At 37.7% G+C, this 24,406-nt stretch overlaps 1 protein-coding gene and 1 pseudogene across 1 annotated transcript; one reads left to right on the top strand and one right to left on the bottom strand.

The window, feature by feature from the left end:
• Positions 1–6,079: 6,079 nt before the first annotated feature.
• LOC110662968 (alpha-glucan phosphorylase, H isozyme-like) lies at positions 6,080–18,269 on the top strand (annotated as a pseudogene).
• Positions 18,270–19,368: 1,099 nt separating this feature from the next.
• LOC110662969 (zinc finger CCCH domain-containing protein 40) lies at positions 19,369–23,617 on the bottom strand. The gene is made up of 5 exons (XM_021822148.2): positions 23,394–23,617; positions 22,011–22,161; positions 21,647–21,916; positions 20,695–20,918; positions 19,369–20,430 (listed from the first exon to the last, which is right to left on the bottom strand). Exons 2-5 carry the CDS (start codon positions 22,113–22,115, stop codon positions 19,557–19,559), a joined length of 1,473 nt encoding a protein of 490 aa, XP_021677840.2. The 5' UTR covers positions 22,116–22,161; positions 23,394–23,617; the 3' UTR covers positions 19,369–19,556.
• Between the last annotated feature and the right edge of the window lie 789 nt (positions 23,618–24,406).

Genomic DNA, 24,406 nt, shown 5'->3' with positions numbered 1-24,406 from the left:
GGGGTAGTTCTGCTCATGCCTCTTCAGCTGCCTTGAAGCATAAGCCACTACCTTTCCATTCTGCATCAAAACACACCTAGGCCAACTCGAGGCGTCACAATACACGGTGTATCCTTCACCACTCACGAGTAGTGTCAACACGAGCGGTGGTTAGACACTCCTTAAGCTTCCTGGAAACTCACCTCACGATCATCTGTCCAAATGAATGGAACATTCTTCCGATCAACTTAGTTAGGGAGCCGCTATTCGGAGAAATCTTGTACAAAAGCGCTGTAGTAGCCTAAACCAGAAAACTTCGCACCTCGGTGGTATTTGTAGGCCTAAGCCAATCGATTCTGACTTCAATTTTCTTGGGATCTACTTGAATGCCGTCACTAGAAACCACGTGTCCCAAGAATGAGATGCTTTCTAGCCAAAATTCACATTTCGAAAATTTGGCGTATAGCTGGTGCTCCCTCAAAGTCTGCAACACCATCCTCAAGTGCCACACGTGTTCTTCCTCGGTCCGAGAGTATACCAAAATGTCATCTATGAATACGATGACAAAACGGTCCAAAAATGGCTTGAACACCTGTTCATCGTGTCCATGAAAATTTCTTTGGTGCATTAGTGAGTCCAAAAGACATCACCAAGAACTCATAATGACCATATCTTGTCACGAAAGCCGTTTTGGACACGTCCTCATTCTGATTCTCAATCGATGGTAGCCTGATCGCAGTCTATCTTGGAAAAGAATCTAGCCCCTTGGGTGATCAAACAAATCATCGATCAGGAAGTGGATACTTGTTCTTCACAATCACCTTGTTCGGTATGCGTAGTCGATACACAACCTCAATGACCCATCCTTCTTTCTCACAAATAAAACAGGAGCACCCCAGGGTGAAGTGCTCGGACGTATGAAACCCTTGTCCAAAAGCTCCTGTAGTTGCTCCTTCAACTCTTTCAATTCTGCTGGTGCCATCCTGTAAGGTGGCATGGATATGGGGTTTGTACCCGGAATAACATCAATGCAGAACTCTATTCCCCTTTCTGGTGGCAACCCTGGAAGCTCTTCAGGGAAGACATCCATAAATTCTCTGACAACAGGAACATTTTCCATGCTGACACCTTCTACAGATGTATCTCTCACTAATGCCAAATACCCTTGGCATCCACGCCTCAACATTTTTCTAGCACTAATTGCTGACACCAAATTATATGGAGCCACGCTCCTGTCACCATCAAAACTAAACTCTTCCACACCAGGTATGTGGAAATACACCTTTTTGTTCCTGCAGTCTAAGGTGGCATAATGAGTTGCCAACCAGTCCATCCCCAGGATTACATCGAAATCCATTACTGGTAGAGGAACCAAGTCTGCTGGGAGGATCTTTCCATCCACTACCACTGGGCTACCCGGAAATACCATGTCTACTTCTATGTTGTCACTAAGTGGGGTAGCTACTGACAAAGGGCACTCTAAAGTTGTAGGGTTTCTACCCAACCTCATGGCAAACACAGGGGAGACAAATGAGTGCGTAGCACCCGGATCTATCAAAACACGAGCCTCATAAGAACAGACCAGAAGAATACCTGCCACAACTGCATTTGAAGCTTGAGCATCCTGGTGGGTCAGGGTGAAAACCCGAGCTTGACCCCTACCCTGAGTGGCGTAACCTTGATCGACTTCTACCTCCTGATCTGCCTCCAAATCCACGTCCCCCTTGTCCTCGGCCCTGTTGGCCACTGAACTGACTGCCTGCCATGTTGGAAGCACCCGGATACAATTGTCGAGGAACATTTGCAACAGAACCCTGTGACCCCATCTGTGGCTCATCAAAAGCAGGCGATCTCTAGCAAAGTGGCCCGGTTGGCCACACAAGCATACTCGACCCCATCAAACAAGGTCTGAATGTCCTCTTCCACACTTGTGCACACGGTGCCAAGAGGATCTGAACGAGCGAATCGCCTTGCCTGAACTATTCCCACTGCTGGATCCGTACCCTGGTCTGAACCCTCGGGATTTGTGTCTAAAACCACTCCTTTTATTTCTGCTTCTTCCTCTGTAAGTAGTTTGGCCACCACTATCCATAGTACCCATGTGGGGAACACTTGAAGAACCCTCTGCTCTGTTTTTCTTTGCTCTTCCGCTGTCATCCACAGCATAGCTAACCTCAATCTGTCTGGCTCGATCCACCACCACATCAAAAGACTGATCAGACATCATGGCGAGTTCGCATACCTCTGTCAAGCCCCTTTAGGAATCTTTTCACCTTCATCTTTTAGCAGCTCTGCTGCGGGGCATATCTGCTCAATTCCGAAGTGCAGCATATTCATCTCTGGCACTGCCATTCTGTCTTAAGGCCTCAAAGGCCCACTGTTTCTGATCTCTGAAGCTTTCTGGCACAAACCGATTGACAAAAAGTTCCACAAACTGAGCCCATGTCAAACCCTCCATCCGGGGTAACATGTAGTCATTCATCCATTATCTAGGCATGGGCCCCAAGACATGCTGCATACACTCTATCAGTCTTCTATCATCAATCGTAATTACATTCTGCACATGCGGGAATCTAAAAACCGATATCGTCGTCGACACATCATAAGTACCGCACCAACTTCTTGAAGTTTATGATCTGTTTGTAAGATTCCTCTCTTGGTGCGGTGGACTGCTGCTGCTGTGGAGGATGGACCATATACTGAGCCATCATGTCGATGGTTCTCTGCATACCAGCTAGAGTAGCTGCCATGGGATCCATGGGACCCTGTGCCATAAAGGACTGATCCTGTACTGGGGGTGGCTGCTCCTCTACTTGAGCAGCTCTAGGCCTCCTACCCCGCCTCCTCGGGCGGCGCCTCATCTGTCTGACACCTCGTCGGGCACATCTGGTTACAGTGCGATGGCGGCTCTCTCACCTTCTACGCATTTTCTGAAATTCAGCACATTAGCCCACAAAATTCAAAGCGCACATTATACAGCTCTATAGACTCATATTTATACATAACATATGGAGAAACTAGAAGCAAAGATGACAATGCAAGGACGAATGTGGACCCTATATTTCGCATGTGACTCCTAGTAGACTCTTCCCAACACTTTAGACAACATTCCCTAAGAATCTGAGCCTAAGCTCGATACCACATTTGTCACGACCCAACCTATGGGCGGACCAAGACTAGGACTGGGCGACCTAAAGCCCCGAGGCCCGTAGTAAGCCTTAAGCGTTCATTTACCCAATTCTAAGGCCCATTGGGCCCAAATTTAAGAAACCAAGCGGACAGTCCGCCATAAAATGGACTTTCCAACGGGAGTTTTGACTCACCCGACCTGTAAAAAAAATAAAAACTCAATTGGGAGCTCGGCTCACCCTCCACATACTCATCAACATAAAATAAATGGGAGCTCGGCTCCTCATCCAATCCATCAACATGCATAACATATTTAAGTTTACAGTCCAACATGATAAAAATATTACAGACCAAATTCAAATAAATACTGCTAACATATGCGGAAATTCTAGGAGTAAATAAAATTACACAAACATGGATAAACAACCTGCGAAGGATAAAAGCAGGTTAACCCAGAATAAAATATCCTCCTGTGGCCTGTAAAAATTTTTGAGCAGGAGTGGCGTTCGACTCGAGAGTAAAATATCAATCTTAACTATAATCTCTATAACTATCTCAAACTAATGCAACTTTGTAGAGTGAAATGCAACATCAACATCATATTCACATCATAGCATCAAAAGGTAATTTGGAGCACTCACACACCTGTAACATCATTCATAGTATATGGGGCCGATCCCTATCTGACTCTCTTAAATCCAACTGGTGCCGTGAAGAACTCATTTCGGACTTCCACTTAAATACCAAATCGGGGTCTCAGTGAAGAACTCAAGCCGTGTCTACCCCGAAGGACCGGGTCCCAGCGAAGAACTCAAGACGTGTCTACCCGTCCTATCCATAGTCCACACCACATCACACGCACGCCAACGCATACGCTGCTGCTCCAAATTACTACAACAACACTCATGGCACATTAACAGTTATCAATGCAACATAATTCGTGCCTAGAGTTTAACTACATAAATATATACATATAAGTGATGCATGGGCATGCTGAACATATAATAATATCGAAATTACAGTTAAATTTAAGATTTTACTCACGGACTTGACGACAAATTCTGTGGTGGTGGTAGGCGGAGGAAGAAAGGCATCGGCTCACGACAATCATATTACATTTATTTAATACAATCGACTCAATACAACAAAGAAAAAGACCAATTACGTCCTAAGTCGTGCGAAAATCCGTGAGTCTCCTATACCTAGGACCTACTCGACTGCAAAAGGGCTAAAAAGCACTTCTATATTCACAAACCATATATCAACGGTTCAATCATATCACACAGCCCCTCCAGGCCCATCAAATCGATCATCAATCACAATACGCAAAATTTCAATTTAGTCCTTATTATTGATCATTTTTGCAAAAACTACCCAAACAAGCTCTAAAAATTATAAAACTTTGCCCCGCGGTCCTTAGCAATATTACTAAGCTATTGCAAAAAGAATCGTAATTTTCTAAGCTACCACGAATATTTTATGAATTTTTAATCCTATTTAAGCACTAGAAAATTACGTAAAAACAAGGTTCGGGTTTACCTTTGCCGATTCCGACTTCGGGAACGCGCTCGGGACGTCTGACAATGGGGGGCTAGTCAAAACCTCGGCCCAATTCGGAGACTTTTCGTAGCAGTGCATGCGGCGAAATTTGCGAACGATCAATCGCCGAATTTCCGCGAATCGAGGATACCTACACGAAGCCCATAACACGGGGGTTAGTACATAAATTTTTCAGAATTTTCTAAGCTCATTTAGTGCTCGAAAATACACTACAAAGTTCCGTGGGACCCACCGAAAAACGGTGTCGGAAAAATTCGAAATTTATGTCGTTGCGAAGCTCTCGACGAATGGAGCGTGCTAGTGGCCTCGGTTTTCTCGTGGGATTCACGATTTTCGAGAAATCTAGCCCAAAAGTCGAAATGGGCTAAAATCTTCCCGAGCTAAAATCGGACAATCCGCTCGATGGATTTCGGCGTTCTTGGTGTCTATGGAAAGCTCTCGCCAGTAGATGGGTTTGGACACAAGACCCGATCCAATCGATGGCCAGATCGGCGGATTTGGCCGAGGAAGGCTGGCAGCCTTGTGCGCAGGGACTTTCGCGCGGCGTTCCGTGGTCTGGCGGTGAGGCGAGGCCGAGGAGGAGGCCGAGGGAGGCGGCCGTGGCGAGGAGGAGGAGAGAGAAAAGAGAGAGAAGGGGAGAGGGCCGCGAGGAAAGAAAAAGGAAGAAGGAAAAGGGCCGGTCCGATCGGCCGGTCCGATCGGTCGATTCGATTCGGCGATTCGATTCGAAATACAAAATTTTGAATTTTTACTCTGCCTCGGGACCGAAAACGAGGTCCAAAAATTCCGAAAAAAATTTCATAAAACTCAGAAAAATACGTAGACTCCAAATATATTTTTAGTTTTGCTACGTGGTCTTTAAATTAATTTTTAAAAATCATCAAAGTTTATATTTTCAGAAAATCGAATCCGATTTTTAAAATCCGAAAAATCTCAAAAAAATTCCTAAAATTCAAATAAAATTAAAATACCAAAAATACTCATAAATAATAAAATTTGGGGTGTTACATCAGTAGTGTGGAATGTCTGTCTAAATAAAATTATAAATTTTCTAAAATTACTATCAGGTCAAGCTCAATATTTTTTTTATCGATTTAATTTAGTAATTAAAAATAAATTATTCACCTAATAAATTTAAGTTAGAGTATTTATTTTTCTAATTATTTATTTATTTATTTATTTATTTTTAAATTTCTTTACTGTTAAATTAAATGAAAATGAAATAAAATGGTAAAATAATATTTCTTAAACATAACGTATAATTTTATTCTTTTAAAATATGAGTTACTTTTTTAGTACCTATTGGCTTGTGCCCTTTACCGCATATCACACTTTTTATGTCAATAGCATCGCAAAAATTTGAGATTGGATCACAATTCAAATGCATTGAAAAATATATTCAAAATTCAACCACAAAAATAACGATTTGCTTTTCCCTTTTTGTCATTACTGATTGATTCCTTATTAGTATGTTGAAAAAGAGTGGTTGCGTTGGATACTTGCTTCCCTGTTAGCTAAACAAGCGTTTCCTCTCCAAGTAACGCTATTTTCTCTGTTTTCCACCTTATTATTGTTGTGGATTCCAATTCTGATTTCCTTTTGTTTTCAGGGAATTATTAGAGGTTAGCAATGGCAACTAAAAAGCCAGCCAACGGTACTAGTGCTTATGTTTCGGCTGTTTCTCCTAATATTCCGGCTGCTGCCAACCCTTTGGCTGAAGACCCTTTAAAGATTGCATCAAATATTAATTACCATGCACAATTCAACCCTCATTTCTCCCTTTCCAAGTTCGAGCCGAAGCAAGCTTTCTATGCCACTGCAGAGAGTGTTCGTGATCGGCTTCTGCAAGTACTGATATTTTAAGACGTTAATAATTCAAGTATTATGATTCATTATCGTGATTTTTTCATGTGGTGTTGTTTGTTTAGTTATTCTTGTTTTGCTCTGTAGTTGACGAATTTTTATTTGGTGAAAACATTGTATTACAACCGTTGATTAATTATGGTGGAACCTGCGTGGACCCATATGAAAATGAAATCGTTCCTTGTATAATTTTTACGCTGATGTATTTGGAATTGCGCTCATTAATGCGTCATTATTACGTGGACAAAAGTAGTTTCTAGCTAAATTTCAGAAATATTTTCCATACTGTAGATTTTTTTTTTCTTTTTACCATGCTCTCATTTTCAGGGCATAGTTAATTCATGGTCGAGTTATCTTTCCTCCTGTGAAGGTTTCAATTCATCCTTATATAGGCTTCCTTTGGTAATCATTTGCAAGAAAAGAAGTTAACTGAATTCTCGTGGAATCATGCTTGATTTCTACTTTTTTTTTTTAATTGGAATATTTTAAAATTAAAAAAAAAAATTAATTTTTTCATTCCCAACATGAGAATTAATAAAAAAGAGTTCTCATAAAAATCTACATTCCAAACAAGGGGATAATGAAATTGTAGGAGGCTAAATGTTTTGTAATATGTTATTTGGCCATTGTACTCTGTTGTTTGTTGTTGTTCATTTATGAATCACCATTTGCAACAAGTGTATTTCTTCTCCCAAAAAATGTTTATATTTATCTCTTGATCTCTGCAGCAATGGAATGAGACATACCTTCATTATCACAAAGTTGATCCAAAGCAGACACTTATCAATGGAATTTCTTCAAGGACGAGCTTTGAATAATGCAATTGGGAACCTGAACATTCAAGGTGCATATGCTGATGCTTTAAGTAAGTTGGGACATGAACTTGAGGACATAGTTGAGCAGGTAATCCAATTGCGACATCCTTTGCATATAGGCATGTTTTCAAGAGCCTATATCCATGTTGTAGCCCATTTCATGGAACTATATTACTTGTACTTTTCTTTTTTATTTTGTCTTTATGTGTTGCAATTAAGCTTTGCTTATTAGTAGATTCTGATCACAAGAATTTCATAACTGTTACCTTGGGTTATTGTTTATCTTAGTGAGAATAACTGGTTGAGAACCACAAATCCAAAAAAGTGAAAGAAAAAGAGTTGAAAACTGGTTTCTCATTTGTTAAATCTTGTCCTTGTGAAAACTTATTTCATATTGTTGGTCATGGTCAGAATGGTTTCCTCTTTTTTGCTGTTGTACAAATGGTTATGGCACCTTGCTGGCATGTGGCCATCAATCAATAACCAGAGACCCCATTCTGATTTCAAGGTGTCTAATAAAATATATCCTGTTAAAGTCAAACCAACAAACTGCGATTCTTAATCATAATTCAAGTTTACTTAAACATTGACCTGTACTCATTCCCAACATGCATTCCACTAATGATTATATGTAGGAAAAAGATGCAGCACTCGGAAACGGTGGTCTAGGAAGACTTGCTTCATGCTTTCTAGATTCTATGGCAACATTGAATTTGCCTGCATGGGGATATGGTCTGAGGTACAGGTATGGGCTGTTCAAGCAGCGTATCACCAAGGAGGGCCAAGAAGAAATTGCTGAGGACTGGCTTGAGGTCTGATCTCACTTCAAAATATTGCTTAATGTCATGTAAAAAAATTGATGTTTGATTTCAATTGAACTTATGCAGAAGTTCAGTCCTTGGGTAGTTGTCAGGCATGGTGTTGTATTCCCTGTCAGATTCTTCGGTCATGTTCAGGTTAATCCTGATGGATCGTAAGTGTTAATTCTAAATCTATTAAATTGACCATATTCCTACACTGTTATACGTTGGTTTCCGATCCTTCATGTATGAAAGGGCCATACTCTTAGATTCCATTCTATTCTTGTGTTTATGTTCATGTTGATTTTTCTTACAATAGACAATTTAATGTGAAATGGTTGTATCTTGTATATACAGCCGAAAGTGGGTTGGCGGAGAGATTGTGCAAGCTTTGGCTTATGATGTTCCAATTCCAGGATATAAAACCAAGAATACTATCAGTCTTCGACTCTGGGAAGCAAGAGCTTCTGCTGAGGACTTCAATCTATTTCAATTTAATGATGGACAGTATGAATCTGCTGCGCAGCTTCATACTCGAGCTCAGCAGGTTGGTTTTCAACTGCCATGTTAGTAAAGATCCTTTAGCCAGTTTGTCCCATTGGATGTAGTATGTTAGTTTTGCTTATTATGGAAAGTTACTCATAATATATTTGTGCCATGATGCTACTTTTGACATTGATAAATTATGCACAGTTGTATGAAGTTTCTTATGTATTGGTGAAGTGTGCTTGTAATAATAACCGTTTGTGCAGATTTGTGCTGTTCTTTATCCTGGGGATGCAACAGAAGAAGGAAAGCTTTTGCGGCTGAAGCAACAACTCTTTGTATGTAGTGCATCACTTCAGGTAGGAAACTAAGCATATTCTTTATTCTTTTTGCATTGCTATTGTGGCTCAGGGTCTTTCCGTTTCATGTATGTTTGAGCATGTAATCTCTTTCTAATCCCTTGAAATATGATGATAAATCGACTAGGATATTCTGGAACATAATGTTTATTGTGGAAATTTAGAATGGAATCCATTTTGAGGACATATCAGACCAAGTGGTCAAGCGGGCACCAGATGCTCTGAGTATTTTGTATGGAAGTTAGCCTGTGTCTGGCATCACAGAAATCTAAGAATTTTTGCTAAGTAAATTATTTCATTCATCAAAAAATCTTAATAAGCAAATCATTTTATTCACTAAAAAAAACCTACTGATTGTCGGTCAATGGTACTGGGGGGAAATTCATCCACCAAGTGGTTCTCATCATTTCTAAGGCCATTAATTCTCCCAACACTGCTGCCCCCTGTTCCAAGAGAATTTTATGTGAACTTTAGTCTACTTATTTTGATTGTCCACATTTTTGGCAGAAGGATTTTTTTTTTTTGGCTAGTTCATTCTATGATAGGTCGCTACTCACTAATCTAATAATTGAAGTAGTTGTTGTCTGACCAGTTGGCTTGGACGGTTGGACACCAGTCCACTTGTGCCTTGCCCACCCGTGTCACACCCTAAATGGAATAGCATAGTTAGGCTGCACCCGATCTGAGTTCCCATGTCTGCTCTTGCTCCACCTGCAGTCTTAGAAGTTGGAAAAGCAAACACAAAATTAGATAGGGCCTTGCCCTTCATTCAATGTTGATTCCTGCGGCTGGTTTTCTGGAAGTCCATATGAGATATAATAATTACAAACCCATTTTTCTTCTGGTTCTAACGTTAACATGTCAGTCTAGTTTTCACAACAGTTCGCCCTAATGTTGGGACAAATTGCAGGATATTATTCTGAGATTTAAGGAGAGGAGAACTGGGAAAGGCTCTGGGAAATGGTCTGAATTTCCCAGCAAGGTTGCAGTACAACTGAACGATACTCATCCTACTCTTGCAATTCCAGAGCTGATGTGATTACTAATGGATGATGAAGGACTTGGATGGGATGAAGCTTGGGATGTGACAACAAGGTGCGTTGTCTTGTGATTTTCAGGACTTGTTCTTTTCTCCCACAACTCTTCTTGTTCTGGCTTTTCATCAGGTCGTCTCATGCATATTAGTATTGAAATCCAGTGTGTACTAAATTTTTAGTACTTTAACTAGGACCATTGCTTATACAAATCACACAGTCCTTCCTGAAGCATTGGAGAAGTGGTCACAGACTGTGATGTGGAAGCTCCTTCTGCGCCACATGGAAATCATAGAAGAAATAGATAAGAGGGTATATCACCTAACCATTTTTTTGTCATCAACATCTATATTTATGATGTTGTAGTCTGCGTGTAAAGGTATAAAAATTTTGTAGTTCATTGCATTGATAAGCAGCAGTTGGACTGATCTTGAGAGTATGCTTCCCAGCATGTGCATATTAGATAATGATCCCAAAAAGCCAGTTGTTCGGATGGCAAATTTGTGTGTGGTTTCTTCACATACGGTAAGCCCAATTTCTGGAATCTAAAGACAGGGAGATACACTGTCTCAATTAGCTGAGTCTTAGGCTCAAAATCACGATGTAACCTGATAAGATTGTCATCACTTTAGATGGAAAGTTGAACCAACCGGCAGGTTATCGTTCCTTTCAATGGATAAAAGCCCCTTAATTCCATATGTGTTTGGATTAAAATTCAAAACTGAAAGGTTGCTCTCCTGCCTGTTGGTCATCCTTTTATTCCTAAGTCTCTCAATGTCCTCTAATTGCTTCACTCAAAATTTTAGGTTATATGAGGTTGGCACTGCTTTGCAGGTGAATGGCGTAGCTCAGTTGCACAGTGATATCTTGAAGTCTGAGTTATTTGCCGACTTGTGTCTATATGGCCAAAAAAGTTCCAAAACAAAACCAACGGAATTACACCTCCCCGTTGGCTCCGGTTTTGCAGTCCTGAACTCAGTAACATAATTACAAAATGGTTAAAAACTGATCAGTGGTTTACCAAACTTGACCAACTTGTAGGTCTCCGGAAGGTAGGTATCTACATGCGTTTATGAACTCTTTATATAAAGCTGGTTTTGTTATTTATTCACTACTAATGTTTTCTTGATTAGTTTGCAGACAATGCAGACTTCCAAACTGAATGGGCCTCTGCCAAGATGGCTAATAAGCAGCCTTTGGCATGGTACATACTGCAAGTGACAGGCGTAAGCATTGATTCAAGTAGTTTATTTGACATACAAGTCAACCGAATCCATGAATATAAAAGACAGCTTCTGAATATTTTGGGTGCAGTCTATAGGTACAAGAAACTGAAGGTACATTGACATCTCTTTTTCATATTTGAATTTGTTTCTTAATGGATGTTGGTTGTTATTCAAATGAACCAGCACATGAAATAATATAAGTACATTCACATTTTAGTACTGGCTACCAACTGTTTACATAATGGTCTAACTGTCTAAGCTGCAACTTCTTTTGTTGCTCGCTCATTATATCAACCATAGATGTTGTATTTTAGCTGTATCATCTTGGATCATGTCTTCTTTATTCATCTATTTCAGTTTTCATTCTTTCGTTTGAAATTCTGTGTCTGGAATGAAAAAAACAAAACACAATAAAATTCCTCTATTTACTGTAGTTTCAATTCTAAATGTTAGAAAATGATACACAATAGGTTCATGAAACTGACAAATAATCTAATTTTGGGTGAACTTTGTGCGTGGATTTAGATGATTGATTGCTTCGGTTGCAATGTGCATGTGCGTACAAGAGGATGGAGGGAAAAAGAGGGTAAAGGGGGGAGGGACTTTATAGACATATATTGGCAAGAGATTCCACTGTATGCTTAATATTCTATGAGGCATGACTTGCTACTTTTGGACTTCCTTTTCACTGGATTTTGACAGGAGATGAGTCCTGAAGAGCGGAAGAATACAACTCCACGCACTGTTATGGTTGGAAGAAAAGCATTTGCTACATATACAAATGCTAAAAGAATAGTGAAGCTGGTAAATGATGTTGGTGCTGTTGTCAACAGTGATCCTGAAGTCAATAATTATTTGAAGGTAATTAAAATTGAATTTTTAGGGAATACATGATGTTTTACCACAAACATAAACCTGAAGAGAACCTGGACTAGCTCATACTTTGCCCATTTCATCAGACAAGTCCTAGCAAAAAAGCTTAAATGAATTTGTTGAGCTGTGCTTGTGTTTATGGACAACTTGTCTTATTTCTTAGTCTGAAAATCACAACTCCAGTAGAAGTGATCCTTTCAAGTTGCCAAACCTTAAAGCATTTCAAAACTTGTTATTCATGTGCTTTTCTGCCAAGTCTTAATCAAGACATTAATGTACCTATTTACAAGTTTATAGCCAAACTTAAACAAGCTGCCCATGAGCATAAAGGAGTCAAGCCTGTTGTTATTCAAACTTGGCTCATTTGTTGAATGAGCTTTAAAATTAGGCTTGAGAATCTCTTGTTAATGTAAATAAATGAGCTTGAATGAGTCCTTACTAAGTTAAGCCTTCAAATAATTCAGGACATACTCGATTGCTTTCCAGCATTAACTATATATGAGATTGAAAACATTAAAGAAAACTGAAGGCTGCAGATTTAGCTACCAATGCAATTAAATGGGAAAAATATTCAGAGAAAAAATAATCCAACCGGTGATAATATTTATATGCATGTAGTATGGCTGGTTATGTTCTTAGGATTAGTATATTTCTTTGTTTGCATGTTATATGCTAAAAGAATAGGGAAAAATCATTTTCTTTGTTTTATATGGAAAGGTAGCACATTTCTGCTCCGTATTAAAACTTTCTATGATCTAGAGTGTTACTTGAAAAGGAGCATAAACCCATTTCTCTTAAGGATAGAGAGCATTTTGAAATTTTACTTTTTCTTAAAATTTTAAAACTTGCAAGAACCATTCCTTCAACTTGTTAGTTACCTCGTTTATATGTATTTGATATCCAAGCTAGTCTGTCTGAATCTTTTGGCATGGTAAATGAGATGGAGTAGATTTATTGCACAAGTTCACTAGCATACATATGCACATTCAATTTTATGGCATATGCAGGCTTGTCCACTAATTAAATTCTGACTTTTCAGGTAGTCTTTGTTCCAAATTACAATGTATCTGTGGCAGAGATGCTTATTCCAGGAAGTGAACTATCACAGCATATCAGTACAGCAGGCATGGAGGCAAGTGGCACAAGCAGCATGAAATTTGCACTCAATGGTTGCCTTATAATAGGAACACTGGATGGGGCCAATGTAGAAATTAGGGAGGAAATCGGAGATGAAAATTTCTTTCTCTTTGGTGCAACAGCAGATGACAGCCCTAGGCTACGCAAGGATAGAGAGAATGGATTGGTAAGAGATTTGTAATTTCTCAACATTCACTTCACTGTGTAACTGCTGTTTCAACCCTGATTTACATGAATTTCCCAGTGACTATGATGAGCTAATTGGAAAATGGAGCTCTCACAGAACTTCACCAAATTCAAAATTGCTGACTAGGGCAAGGGATTCCTATTAATTTTAAAGCTAAATTAACTATGACACAAAGTTCTGGCTGAAAGCATGCAATCTTTCCCATTAAATGATCTGCTGTAATTTTTTCATGTATCTTTCAAGGGGCTTTCTTAAATGATTTGTCACTTGACGGTATCCTTTGCACTGTATGAAGTTGCTAGAACTTAATTTTCCAATGAAGAAGTATGCAATAACAATCCAAGTCACTTTCCATAAACAGGAAAAAGAATAGACTACTATATTTTCTTTCTGCATAATTTTTCTTCTGTGGCTTGAAATAATTGTCCTGAGAAATATGCAAGGGTGTAGGGCGTTCACCGAAAGCGACGCGCCATGCCGGCGCCCGGGTGTGGTGTTAAATGAGCAAGGGTTCCCACATCATTGACGGATGTGGATAAAGAAGTTAGTCCATAGGACAGATAGTAGAACAGATAGTAGAATAGAACACCAGATAGGCATAGAGAACAATAAAAGATATCATAGAAGGAGATCAATTAGGAAGAAACATGATAGGAGGAGAATCAGGGTTGGTACTTGAAATATTGGATTACTTACAAGAAAATTAATGGAGCTTGTGGATATCTTGGAAAGGAGAATGGTGAATATTGCTTGCATTCAGGAGACTAAATGGGTAGGAGAGAAAAGTAAGGAAGTGGGTAATTCAGGGTACAAACTGTGGTTTACCGGAAATGAGAGAAATAAGAACGATGTGGGCATAATCATAGACAAGACGTTGAAAGGTGATGTAATAGCTGTGAAAAGAGTAGGAGATAGAATTATACTAGTAAAGCTAGTACTAGAAAGAGAAACAATAAATGTAGTTAGTGCTTATGCCCCACAAATAGGACTAGATAGTGAGAGTAAACAAAGGTTTTGGGAAGATATGGATGATCTAATGCAAAGTATACCGAATGAAGAGAATGTTTTCATCGATGTAGATTTGAATGGACATGTAAGAAGTGATAGGCAAGGCTATGAGAATGTTCATGGAGGTTTTGGATTTGACAACCAAAATGAGGAGGGAAAAAGCATTTTGGATTTTGCTATGGCATACGACCTAATACTAGCAAATACCTACTTTATACAAAGAGAGTCACATTTAGTGACTTTCAAAAGTGGGCAACATAGAAGCCAAATTGACTTCCTCTTAACCAAAAAGACAAATAGAGCTCTATGCAAGGATTGTAAGGTCATTCCGGGAGAGGCTTTAACAAGTCAACATCGGTTGGTGGTCTTGGATGTCAAGTTTACGAACAATTCAAGTAAGGTTAGAAGAAATAGTGTAGCTCGAATAAAGAAGTGAGAGTTCAAAGGAGTAAAGCAAGTGAAGTTAAAAAATGAGCTTCTTGAGTCTGAAGCATGGAAGCTGGATATAGAGGCCAATGATATATGGATACAGATGGCATCAAAGATTAGAGAAGTAGCTAGAAAAGTACTTGGATAGTTTAGAGGATATGGATCACCCTCAAAAGAGAGATGGTGGTGGAATGAGGAAGTACAAAAGGCAGTGAAGAGAAAGAGAGAATGGTATAAGAAATTACCTAAGTGTGATAATAATGAGGTATATGAACAGTACAAGATAGCAAAGAAAAAAACAAAAAAAGCAGTTAGTCAAATAAGAGCGCAGACCTTTGAAAAGTTATATGAGAAACTTGAAACTAAAGAAGGGGAGAAAGATATTTATAGATTAGCAAGGAGGAGAGAAAAGAAATATCAAGATCTCAATCAAGTTAGGTGCATTAAGGATAAAAAAGGAAAAATATTGGTGAAAGATGAGGACATTAAAGAAAGATAGAGAAATTATTTTGATGATCTCTTTAATAATAGTCAAAATGGTAATAGCATGAATATAGACTACAGAGCAATAGAAAAAAAAAATGTGAATTATACTAGAAAGATTAGATCTTTAGAAGTAAAGGAAGCACTTAAGAGAATGAAAGTGGGTAAAGCCTGTGGACCTGATGGAATACCACTTAAAGTGTGGAAGTGTTTGGGAGATATGGGAGTAGCATGGTTAACTAAATTATTTAATAAGATTCTAAATTCAAAGAAAATGTCTGATGAATAGAGGAGGAGTATTGTAGTACCTATTTTTAAAAATAAGGGAGACATACAGAGTTGCTCAAACTATAGGAGAATTAAACTCATGAGCCATAATATGAAGTTGTGGGAGAGAGTTGTGGAACATCGACTACTTCATGATACTTCAATCTCTCCCAATCAATTTGCCTTCATGCCTGGTTGTTCAACTATGAAAGAAATCTTTCTCATCAGAAGCTTGATGGAGAAATATAGAGATGCAAGGAAAGATTTACACATGATTTTTATCGATTTGGAAAAGACTTATGATAGTGTTCCAAGAGATGTCTTATGGAGAGTGTTAAAACAAAAGGGGTATCTATTAGATACATACAAGTGCTGAAAGACATGTATGAAGGAGCAACTACTATTGTGCGCACAGTGAGAGGGGACACAGGAGATTTTTCTATCTCAGTTGGATTACACCAAGGTTCAGCTGTAAGCCCTTATCTTTTTACATTAGTTTTAGATGAATTAACGAAACATATACAAGAGAGTATCTCTTGGTGCACGATATTTGCGGATGATATAGTTCTGATAGATGAGACGCAAGAAGGAGTTAATAGAAAGCTAGAGCTTTGGAGAAGTACTCTAGAGTCAAAGGGCTTTAAGTTAAGTAGAATGAAGACAGAATACATTTATTGCAAGTTCAGTGAAGGCTAAACTGGTAATAGGGAAGGAGTTAGTTTGGATGGAGTAATACTGTCCCAAAGTAATCACTTTAAATATATCGGCTCAATCCTTCAAGTAGATGGGGGATGCGAGGAGGATGTTAGTCATAGGATTAAAGCCGGATGGTTGAAGTGGAAACGTGTCATGGGAGTTTTATGTGATCGCAAGATTCCTAATAAGTTGAAAGGAAAATTTTACCGTATAGCCATACGACCAGCCATATTATATGGTAGTGAGTGTTGGGCACTGAAGGAGTCGTATGTGTCTAAGATAAGAGTTGCGGAGATGAGAATGATAAGGTGAATGAGTAGCCATACTAGACTAGATAAAGTCCGTAATGAGAGTATTAGAGAAAAGGTAGGAGTGATACCAATTGAGAATAAGTTGAGAGAAGGGAGATTGAGGTGGTTTGGTCATGTGAAGCGTAGACATACGGAGGCTTTAATTAGACAAGTAGAGTACACTAGGGTAGAGGATAAAAAGAAAAGAAGGGGTAGACCTAAACTGATTTGGAGAAGAGTAGTACAACATGGCCTAAAAGCATTAAAGATTTCTGAGGATTTAACCCAAAATCGTTTAGAGTGGAGAAAGAGAATCCATATAGCCGATCCCAAATTTTTGGAATAAAAACTTAGTTGAGTTGAGTTAAGTTGAGCTTGAAATAATTGTCCTGCCTAGTTAGTTTATTTATGCCACACAAGCTGGGACCTCATTTCCTTGTCTAGTATTAACCCTTGCCAATGATTACACAGTTCAAACCAGATCCTCGATTTGAAGAGGCCAAGAAGTTTATAAGAAGTGGGGCATTTGGAAGCTATGATTACAATCCGCTTCTTGATTCTATGGAGGGGAACACTGGTTATGGCCGTGGTGATTATTTTCTTGTTGGTCATGACTTCTCAAGCTATTTGGACGCTCAGAAAAGAGTAGATGAAGCTTACAAGTAAGGTGTTGAGCATCCTATTACTGAGTTTTGACATTTCTTTATGATTGAGATCAATATTGCCCCAATATTATGCCTTCAAAACATATTAAGCGGCCTCCCAAACGAGAAGACATTCTTTGACAATCACTTAACATCATTGTTATTCTTCTCCAGTTTAATCTTGATTGAAACCTTAGGCTATTTGACATATCAAGTCACAGCTGATCTACTTGAGCCTGCCTGGATAGATAACTCTGCTATGATTAAACCAGAGAATTTGTATAAACGATTTATGGTATACATTTGACTTGTAAAATCAAGTGAATTGGCGATTGACCTTTAGAACCAAATGTTGGTTGCAGGGATCACAAGAGATGGCTGAAAATGTCCATATTAAGCACCGCTGGCAGTGGCAAATTCAGCAGCGGTCGCACAAGTGCTCAGTATGCAAAGGAGATTTGAACATAGAGGAGTGCCGAGTAACATAATTGCTCCAACCATCATTCTATATTAATGATTATAGTCAGGTATGATTAAGTTGGGAAGAATCGAGGAAATATCAAGGGAAAGGAGTCATACTTGTATAAAAATATGCATAAGTGGAACACATCAATAAACCAGATGCTATGCATCTGTTACACTGCATGTTCATTTTATGGGAAACTATAGCCCTATAAAATAATCTCCTTTTTATAACATGGTTTACAAATTACTACTTTACATCTATTTAGGTATGCAAATATTTGATGACAGATCACAGAATGTATGTGTTTTTAAAGGAGAAAACTACAACTGTGTTACCCTTAACATTAAGCAGCTATTTGTAGCTGCCACTGCAGGTCAACCGAAAATTAAGTTAATGTATCTTGAGTTGGCTTTACGAAAATCGTGAATGGATCCCATAACCTGTGCAAGCATGGAGTCTAGCAGATGATGGATTCAGTAATCATTCTTTGTACAGGGTGTTCAGGGTTTAGGAATATTAGTAAGAACGATTTTGGCTCTTGTGCCCTTGCAGTTGCTGAGAGATCAATTGTTTTCCGTTCAAAATTCATTTCGGCCGATTGAAATGGCCTGTTTTGTTTTGTTTTTCAATTAAAACTTCCCAATTCATTTAAACAGAGATGAATTATTTTTATTTGATGTTGATTTTTCAATTTTTTAAAGTTAATAAGTACCTTTTCAAAAACACATTGCAACCAACCACAACTCCAAACACTTTCCTAATTGTCTTAATTATGTTCTATATATTTGGTGGCTTGAGCCTAGGATAGAGAAAAAGATAATGATAAAAAATATGGGGATGTTTAATGTTTTAATATTGTTTAATTTGCTACTAAATAATAACGTTACATGTATTTCAGAAAGGAAAAAAAAAAGTCTCATGTCCTACTATATTTCAACTTTACTCCATATTTTTTTAATATAATTAAAATTTGTTCTACAAATTATATGATTTTATATTATAATTTCATTAAAGCAATCATCTCCGACATTGAATATTGTCTTCCAATTAAAATTACCAAATCACATTTTCTTCTCGTCAATCATACTTTTGACAATCTTTTTTTTTTCTCTCTAAATAATCAAGATTTGCTCCGACTCCTGACCAAAAACTTTTTTTCTTCAAAATTACTATCCTAAATATTAGAATTAGAGGGTTGGGATTCCTTTATGAGGTAGGGCTAGGGCCAGAGGTAGTCTTTGTACATCCAATCCTTCATTGTATTCTCAAAGTTAAAATTAAAAAATGGAGGCGACGAGATTTTTCGGAGAGAGAAATTATTCTCGTCTTCGTGCCAACAAGAAAGCGAATAATATTCTTTGCTATACAGCTACAACACACCGAATATTTGACACGGAATTTTAACCGAGTGAAATTCTTAAAGAAAGAAATCTAATTTTAATTAATAAAATTGAAATAAATACAAAAAATTATGGAAAACAATTTCACTTTTTTTTTTTTTTTAATTTATTGTCATTAGGCGAATTCAATTCCAACTAGCATTTGTCCAAAGCTGCTCATAAAAGCCAACTTTGATCATAGCGTTCACATAACATCAGTTCCACCAGAAATTCACTCATTCACGGAACCACGATTACTGATAGCAACAGTTAAATCCTCTGATTGTATAGATTGATCTAACTTCATATATGGAAGAGCACCACTAAGAATTATGGTGCATATTAAATTAGTACAACCCAAACGCAGGAGCAAAAAAACATCCAAAAAAGCATGAATAATGTAAGAAACTTGCCCAAATACAACATTTATAATCAACCTCCAAGTTTCATGTATTTGATGAAGTTGATGCTCCGGACCCTGGAGGTGGAGGTCCAGCGCTTGCAGATGCAGAAGGTGCAGTCCTTGGTGGCACGACAGAATGCTGGTGCTGCTGGGTGGCTTGGGGAGCCTGTGGTAGGGGAACCGCAGGATGATATGATGGAGGGTACTGCTGATAAGGGGGCATTGGCGGCATATACCCATATGAAGGATAAAGTTGTTGCTGATATTGCCCGTGTGGCGGTGGCATACCCTGATAAGGATAGTGCTGCCCTTGCTGCCTCTCCAGTGCATTTTTGTTCTCCCCAGATCCCATTGGCCCACTGGAAGCCCCATCTTGGGATGAAACAAGTGCACCCATTCTTTGAGGATCCATTGATGGGTAAAAGGTTCTTTCCTGCTGAGGTGGTGGTGGAATATTGAAGTAGTGCATTGGCGGAGGTTGGACTTGAGGTCCAGGTGGGTGTAATTGATTCTGCTGCTGAGATATAACTGCCCGAGGTAACATCCCGCCATGAGCCATTGCTGCTTGTTGCCTTGCTTCTTCCGAAGCTTCAGACTCAGGTTTTGGAGCTTGGGGTCTTCCCCACATTAGCTTCAGCCTCAGACCCTTGATAACTAGCTTATTAGACAGCTCTTCTGCAGCCTTCTCTGCACCCTCTCTCGTTGTGTAGGTTACAAAGGCAATTGCCCGTTGAGGCACCATCTTAATGGATTCAATCTCACCATGAGCATAAAAATTATCCCTCAAATCCTGCTCTGTAATCCTTGCATCCAGTCCACCAACATAAAGAGTTCTAATGCTTTCATCTTCAGGTGCCTCCAATGAGGGCATTTCACCAGCCTTGTTAAGTAGCTTCAATGCCACCGGGTCATTCACACTGCAGAAATATAGGAAGAAAAAAAAATGAGAATTATACATAGAGGTTAAAAATTTCTAAAGGTAAACTGCTTGTTAAGTAATGTGTCATATATTGGGAAAAACTAACCTATCATGCAAGTTCAGCAAAAAAAAAAAAAAAAAAAAAAAAAGAGGAAAAAAGAAAACTTGAAGGAATAAATATACATGTGTGTGTGTGAGTGAAGGAGAGAGAATGATGATAGGGCCAATCTTAACAAGAAAAAGAAATTAATATTGCACTTACCCATAGTAACGATCTTTTATGTTTTGCTGTGATAACTCCCCAGTTACGGGCATCTCATGCCTATAAGGGCACTCAGCACCTCGTGTGCATTCACCCCGTACATAGAAACTACAAACATGTGCTCGATTCCTTTTGTAATATGGTGTTGTTCTTTGAAGTTTCAGAATAGTGTCATTTGGCCGCACCTTTCCATATGAAGATTCATAATCTATACCAGCTCTGGTCTGCATTGTGCAGCAGTCAAAATAGATGTCAGATTCTAGACCCCAACATGGCTGATTAAGTAATAATAATTAGATCTAATTGAAGCAAACCTAGAACCATTTGCATAGATCTCTCCATAGTACAAGTCAATCGGACAATGAATCTTGATAATTTATGAACAAAGCAACCAACAATGTCAAACCAAAACACAACAACATGGAGGATTTGGTTGGCTAATGGAACAGAATGGGAATAGAATAGCTATTCCATGATTTCATATTTGGTTGAAAGTTTAAATGTGCAATAGTTATACATATAGAATAGATAATTCCAAATTTGGGGAATATAAATTCTACAAATAAGTGAGAAATGATTATTTTCTGCCTATGGATTGGCTACTACATTGGGTGAACTAAACAAAGTATGATAACTATAAAACACAAAAAATGTACAGAATTATAGATACAAGATGACCAAAAATGCAAGTAACAACACCACCCTGATAATAGAAAATAATAATTTGAATAGATACCAATTCAGATCATCAACAATGCTAACTTAACCTCTCCATGTCAAAAATACATAAATAAACACAAGTACATAGTTTACTTGCGTTTCATTCACCATTGGGTAATACCAACACCGTTAATTCTAGGAAATTTAAGATGTGCCATATTCCAAAGGAATCACATTTTGGATAGTAAGAGGCTACTAAACTAAACTTAATTAAAAGCATAGATAATCTTACCCTGCGGTCATGCTCCTCAGCAAAGTACTCCCTGTTGACATCACTCTTTGGAATGGCATCATTGGAATTGATACTGAGAGCAGTATCTCGAACCTGAACTGGCAAACCATACTCTAGATCCAAAAGGCATACTTGACAAACATTTTTCAACTTACTGCATGTCTGGCAAATCTCAGACTTCTTAAATCTTGCATCCCGACCAGGCCTCCACCTAAAAACTGTAAATGGCCGTGTACATATCTTGCATTCCTTATCAAATTCAGCTCTGGTCTACATCCCAATGAATACAACCACAACAAAGTAATTACGACAACATGATAACACAAAAAACACTGAAGTTTGCTACAAGAATGATCATTCGTACCATACGAACATATGGATTGTCACCAAGGCATGACTCACAGATGATAGGAAAGTCAGAGCGCTCCCAACCATCTGCCTCAAGATCTCTTAACAATCTGTGTGCCATTTCCTCTTAAGCCCTAGCTTAGGTTAACTCTTCACTATGCTTATTCCTGTCACAGTACAGTACAGCACTACAGCAGGTTAACAAAAAATTCAGGGCCAATCCTTGACCTTTTGATAGTTTCAGAAGCTCAAAAGGTGATTCATTACTGGTGGAATACTAGGCTGAAATCAAGATTAAATTATTTATTTTCTAGATTTAGTCGGAAAGTTGCAAAAAGCATCAGATTTTGCTTATCTGCTTCCATGAGTTGATTAATTGTGATGACCTCAAATTGACAAGCCTAATCATCTAAAAGGATTCAGAACTTTGATTTATGGAATGTGTAACATCCTTCCAATAATGCCCTGGGATTATGGGTGTCGATCAGTTAGTTCAGTTTGATTTCGTTTGAAATCAAGCAACATTGAAATAATCTAAAATTCTTCAGAGTATAAATCTGAATTGAAACGCTTTGCAGATTCAGTATTCTTTCAGTTAAAAATAGAACACACTAGAACAACAACATGAAATTAAAATATATTTAAAGTTTAATACAGAGAAGTGACATGAAATCAAATCATCAATAAATTGATAAAGAAATCAAAACCCACACAAATTTTCAGTAAAAAAGAATTCAAAACTGATAGTTGTAAATTAATGTCAGTAAGAACCAAAAAAAAAAAAAAGGGTTTTTGGATAGACCAAGGGAGATTGTGGATGAGAATCGAATATGGGAAATTGAGAATTGATGGCGATAGAGCTTAAAGACAAACACGACCGGGGACGACCGGAGGAGCAACTGTGAAGGAATAAGAGAGTGAGAACAATTGCGAGTAAGAAAGCCTGAGAGTGAGGAACGATGGCAATGGAGTGTAACAGAAGGAACAGCTGAGGTTTCTTCTTTCTTTAAAACGGAGTCCGCAGAAAATCGTATTAGAGAGTCCGTAGAACGATGATCAACATTAGGATTAAGGAGAAAAAAAAAAAGTCGTATTAGAAAGTCCGCAGAACGATGGTATGTCATACATTTCTACGTTAGGATCAAGGAGAAAAAAAGCCACCGACATCCAATCCAACTAATAACAGAAGTCCAAATAAAAGAACGTATCAGAGCATCAGCAAATTAAAAAAAAAAAATGCTAGTATCGGAAGAGCAGACAGAAAAGATGCCAACAAAAATGATGGCAAAATAAAAAACTCTAGATTTATAATGATCGTGAGTAAGGATGAGATTGATACAAGCATGAATAGATTCCAAGAAGCTACAAGACCATTATTGAGAACGAATAATTTAAATACCTGTAACGTTCGATAGGATGAATTCGAAGAGGACGGAGGTGCCAGAGCTCAATCGTCCGATTTGGGGATTTGGGTTCGGCTGACTCGGCGGAGATAATGAGAACGAGTAATTAATTGGTTTGGGAAGAATAAAATTGGGAAATTAGGGTTACGGTTCTTAATTGGCGAACTCCCAGTTGGAAGCCGAGACTCGAAGGAATGAAGAGGAAAAATACAAATGTTGCTTCATGATCGATTTAATAAATAGGCTTTTACAAAATAAACGATGGCGTTTTATTGTTTGCCAGGATTTGCATGTCTGCCGAGGGCAATGTCGGTGGGTATGCAACAGCAGACAAGGATTAAGTAAATATATATTTTTTTCCTTAGAGGATAAAAGTTTTTTTTTTTTTTAAATCAGAAAAAAGGAAAAAGTTTCATTAACGGAAATTTGGGCTGAATACAAGAGTTAAAACAATAGTCCAGAAAAGGTCTAGAGTTTAATAGATGCTCTGACTGTTGAAATTGCTGTTAAAAAAGTTATATTTTAAAATATATTAATTAAAAAATAATTAAAAATTAAATTTAATTAATTTTTAGTTATAAAAATATTAAAATAATAAAATAAATTTTTTTAATTTATTTTTTTAATAATATTTAAAATTATACTTTTATTCATAAATAAAAATAGTTTCAAATTCTGAAACTCAATACTAAACAGAACTGGAGTCTAATTCAAAAATATATAGTGTATAACTATTAAATTAATTAAAAAATTAATCATATATATATATATATATAGAACTATAATTTATATATTTTTTTATTTTAATATATCAAAATAATTTAATATTTTAAATTTTTTATTAATTATTTCATATTTTATTTTTATTACTTTTATCTCTCAAACTTTTTAATAAAAATTTCATAATAAAAATAATTAAATTTTATCTATATATATATAATAGAGATATAAATATATGTAATTAATAAATATTAATATATTATAAGTTATCTTATAACAAGTAATGCTT

This window comes from Hevea brasiliensis, chromosome 9, assembly GCF_030052815.1.
Source record: "Hevea brasiliensis isolate MT/VB/25A 57/8 chromosome 9, ASM3005281v1, whole genome shotgun sequence".
NCBI classification, from domain to species: domain Eukaryota; kingdom Viridiplantae; phylum Streptophyta; class Magnoliopsida; order Malpighiales; family Euphorbiaceae; genus Hevea; species Hevea brasiliensis.
Note: the sequence above shows the minus strand (reverse complement) of the source record. Positions and strands in the feature narration are given on the sequence as shown.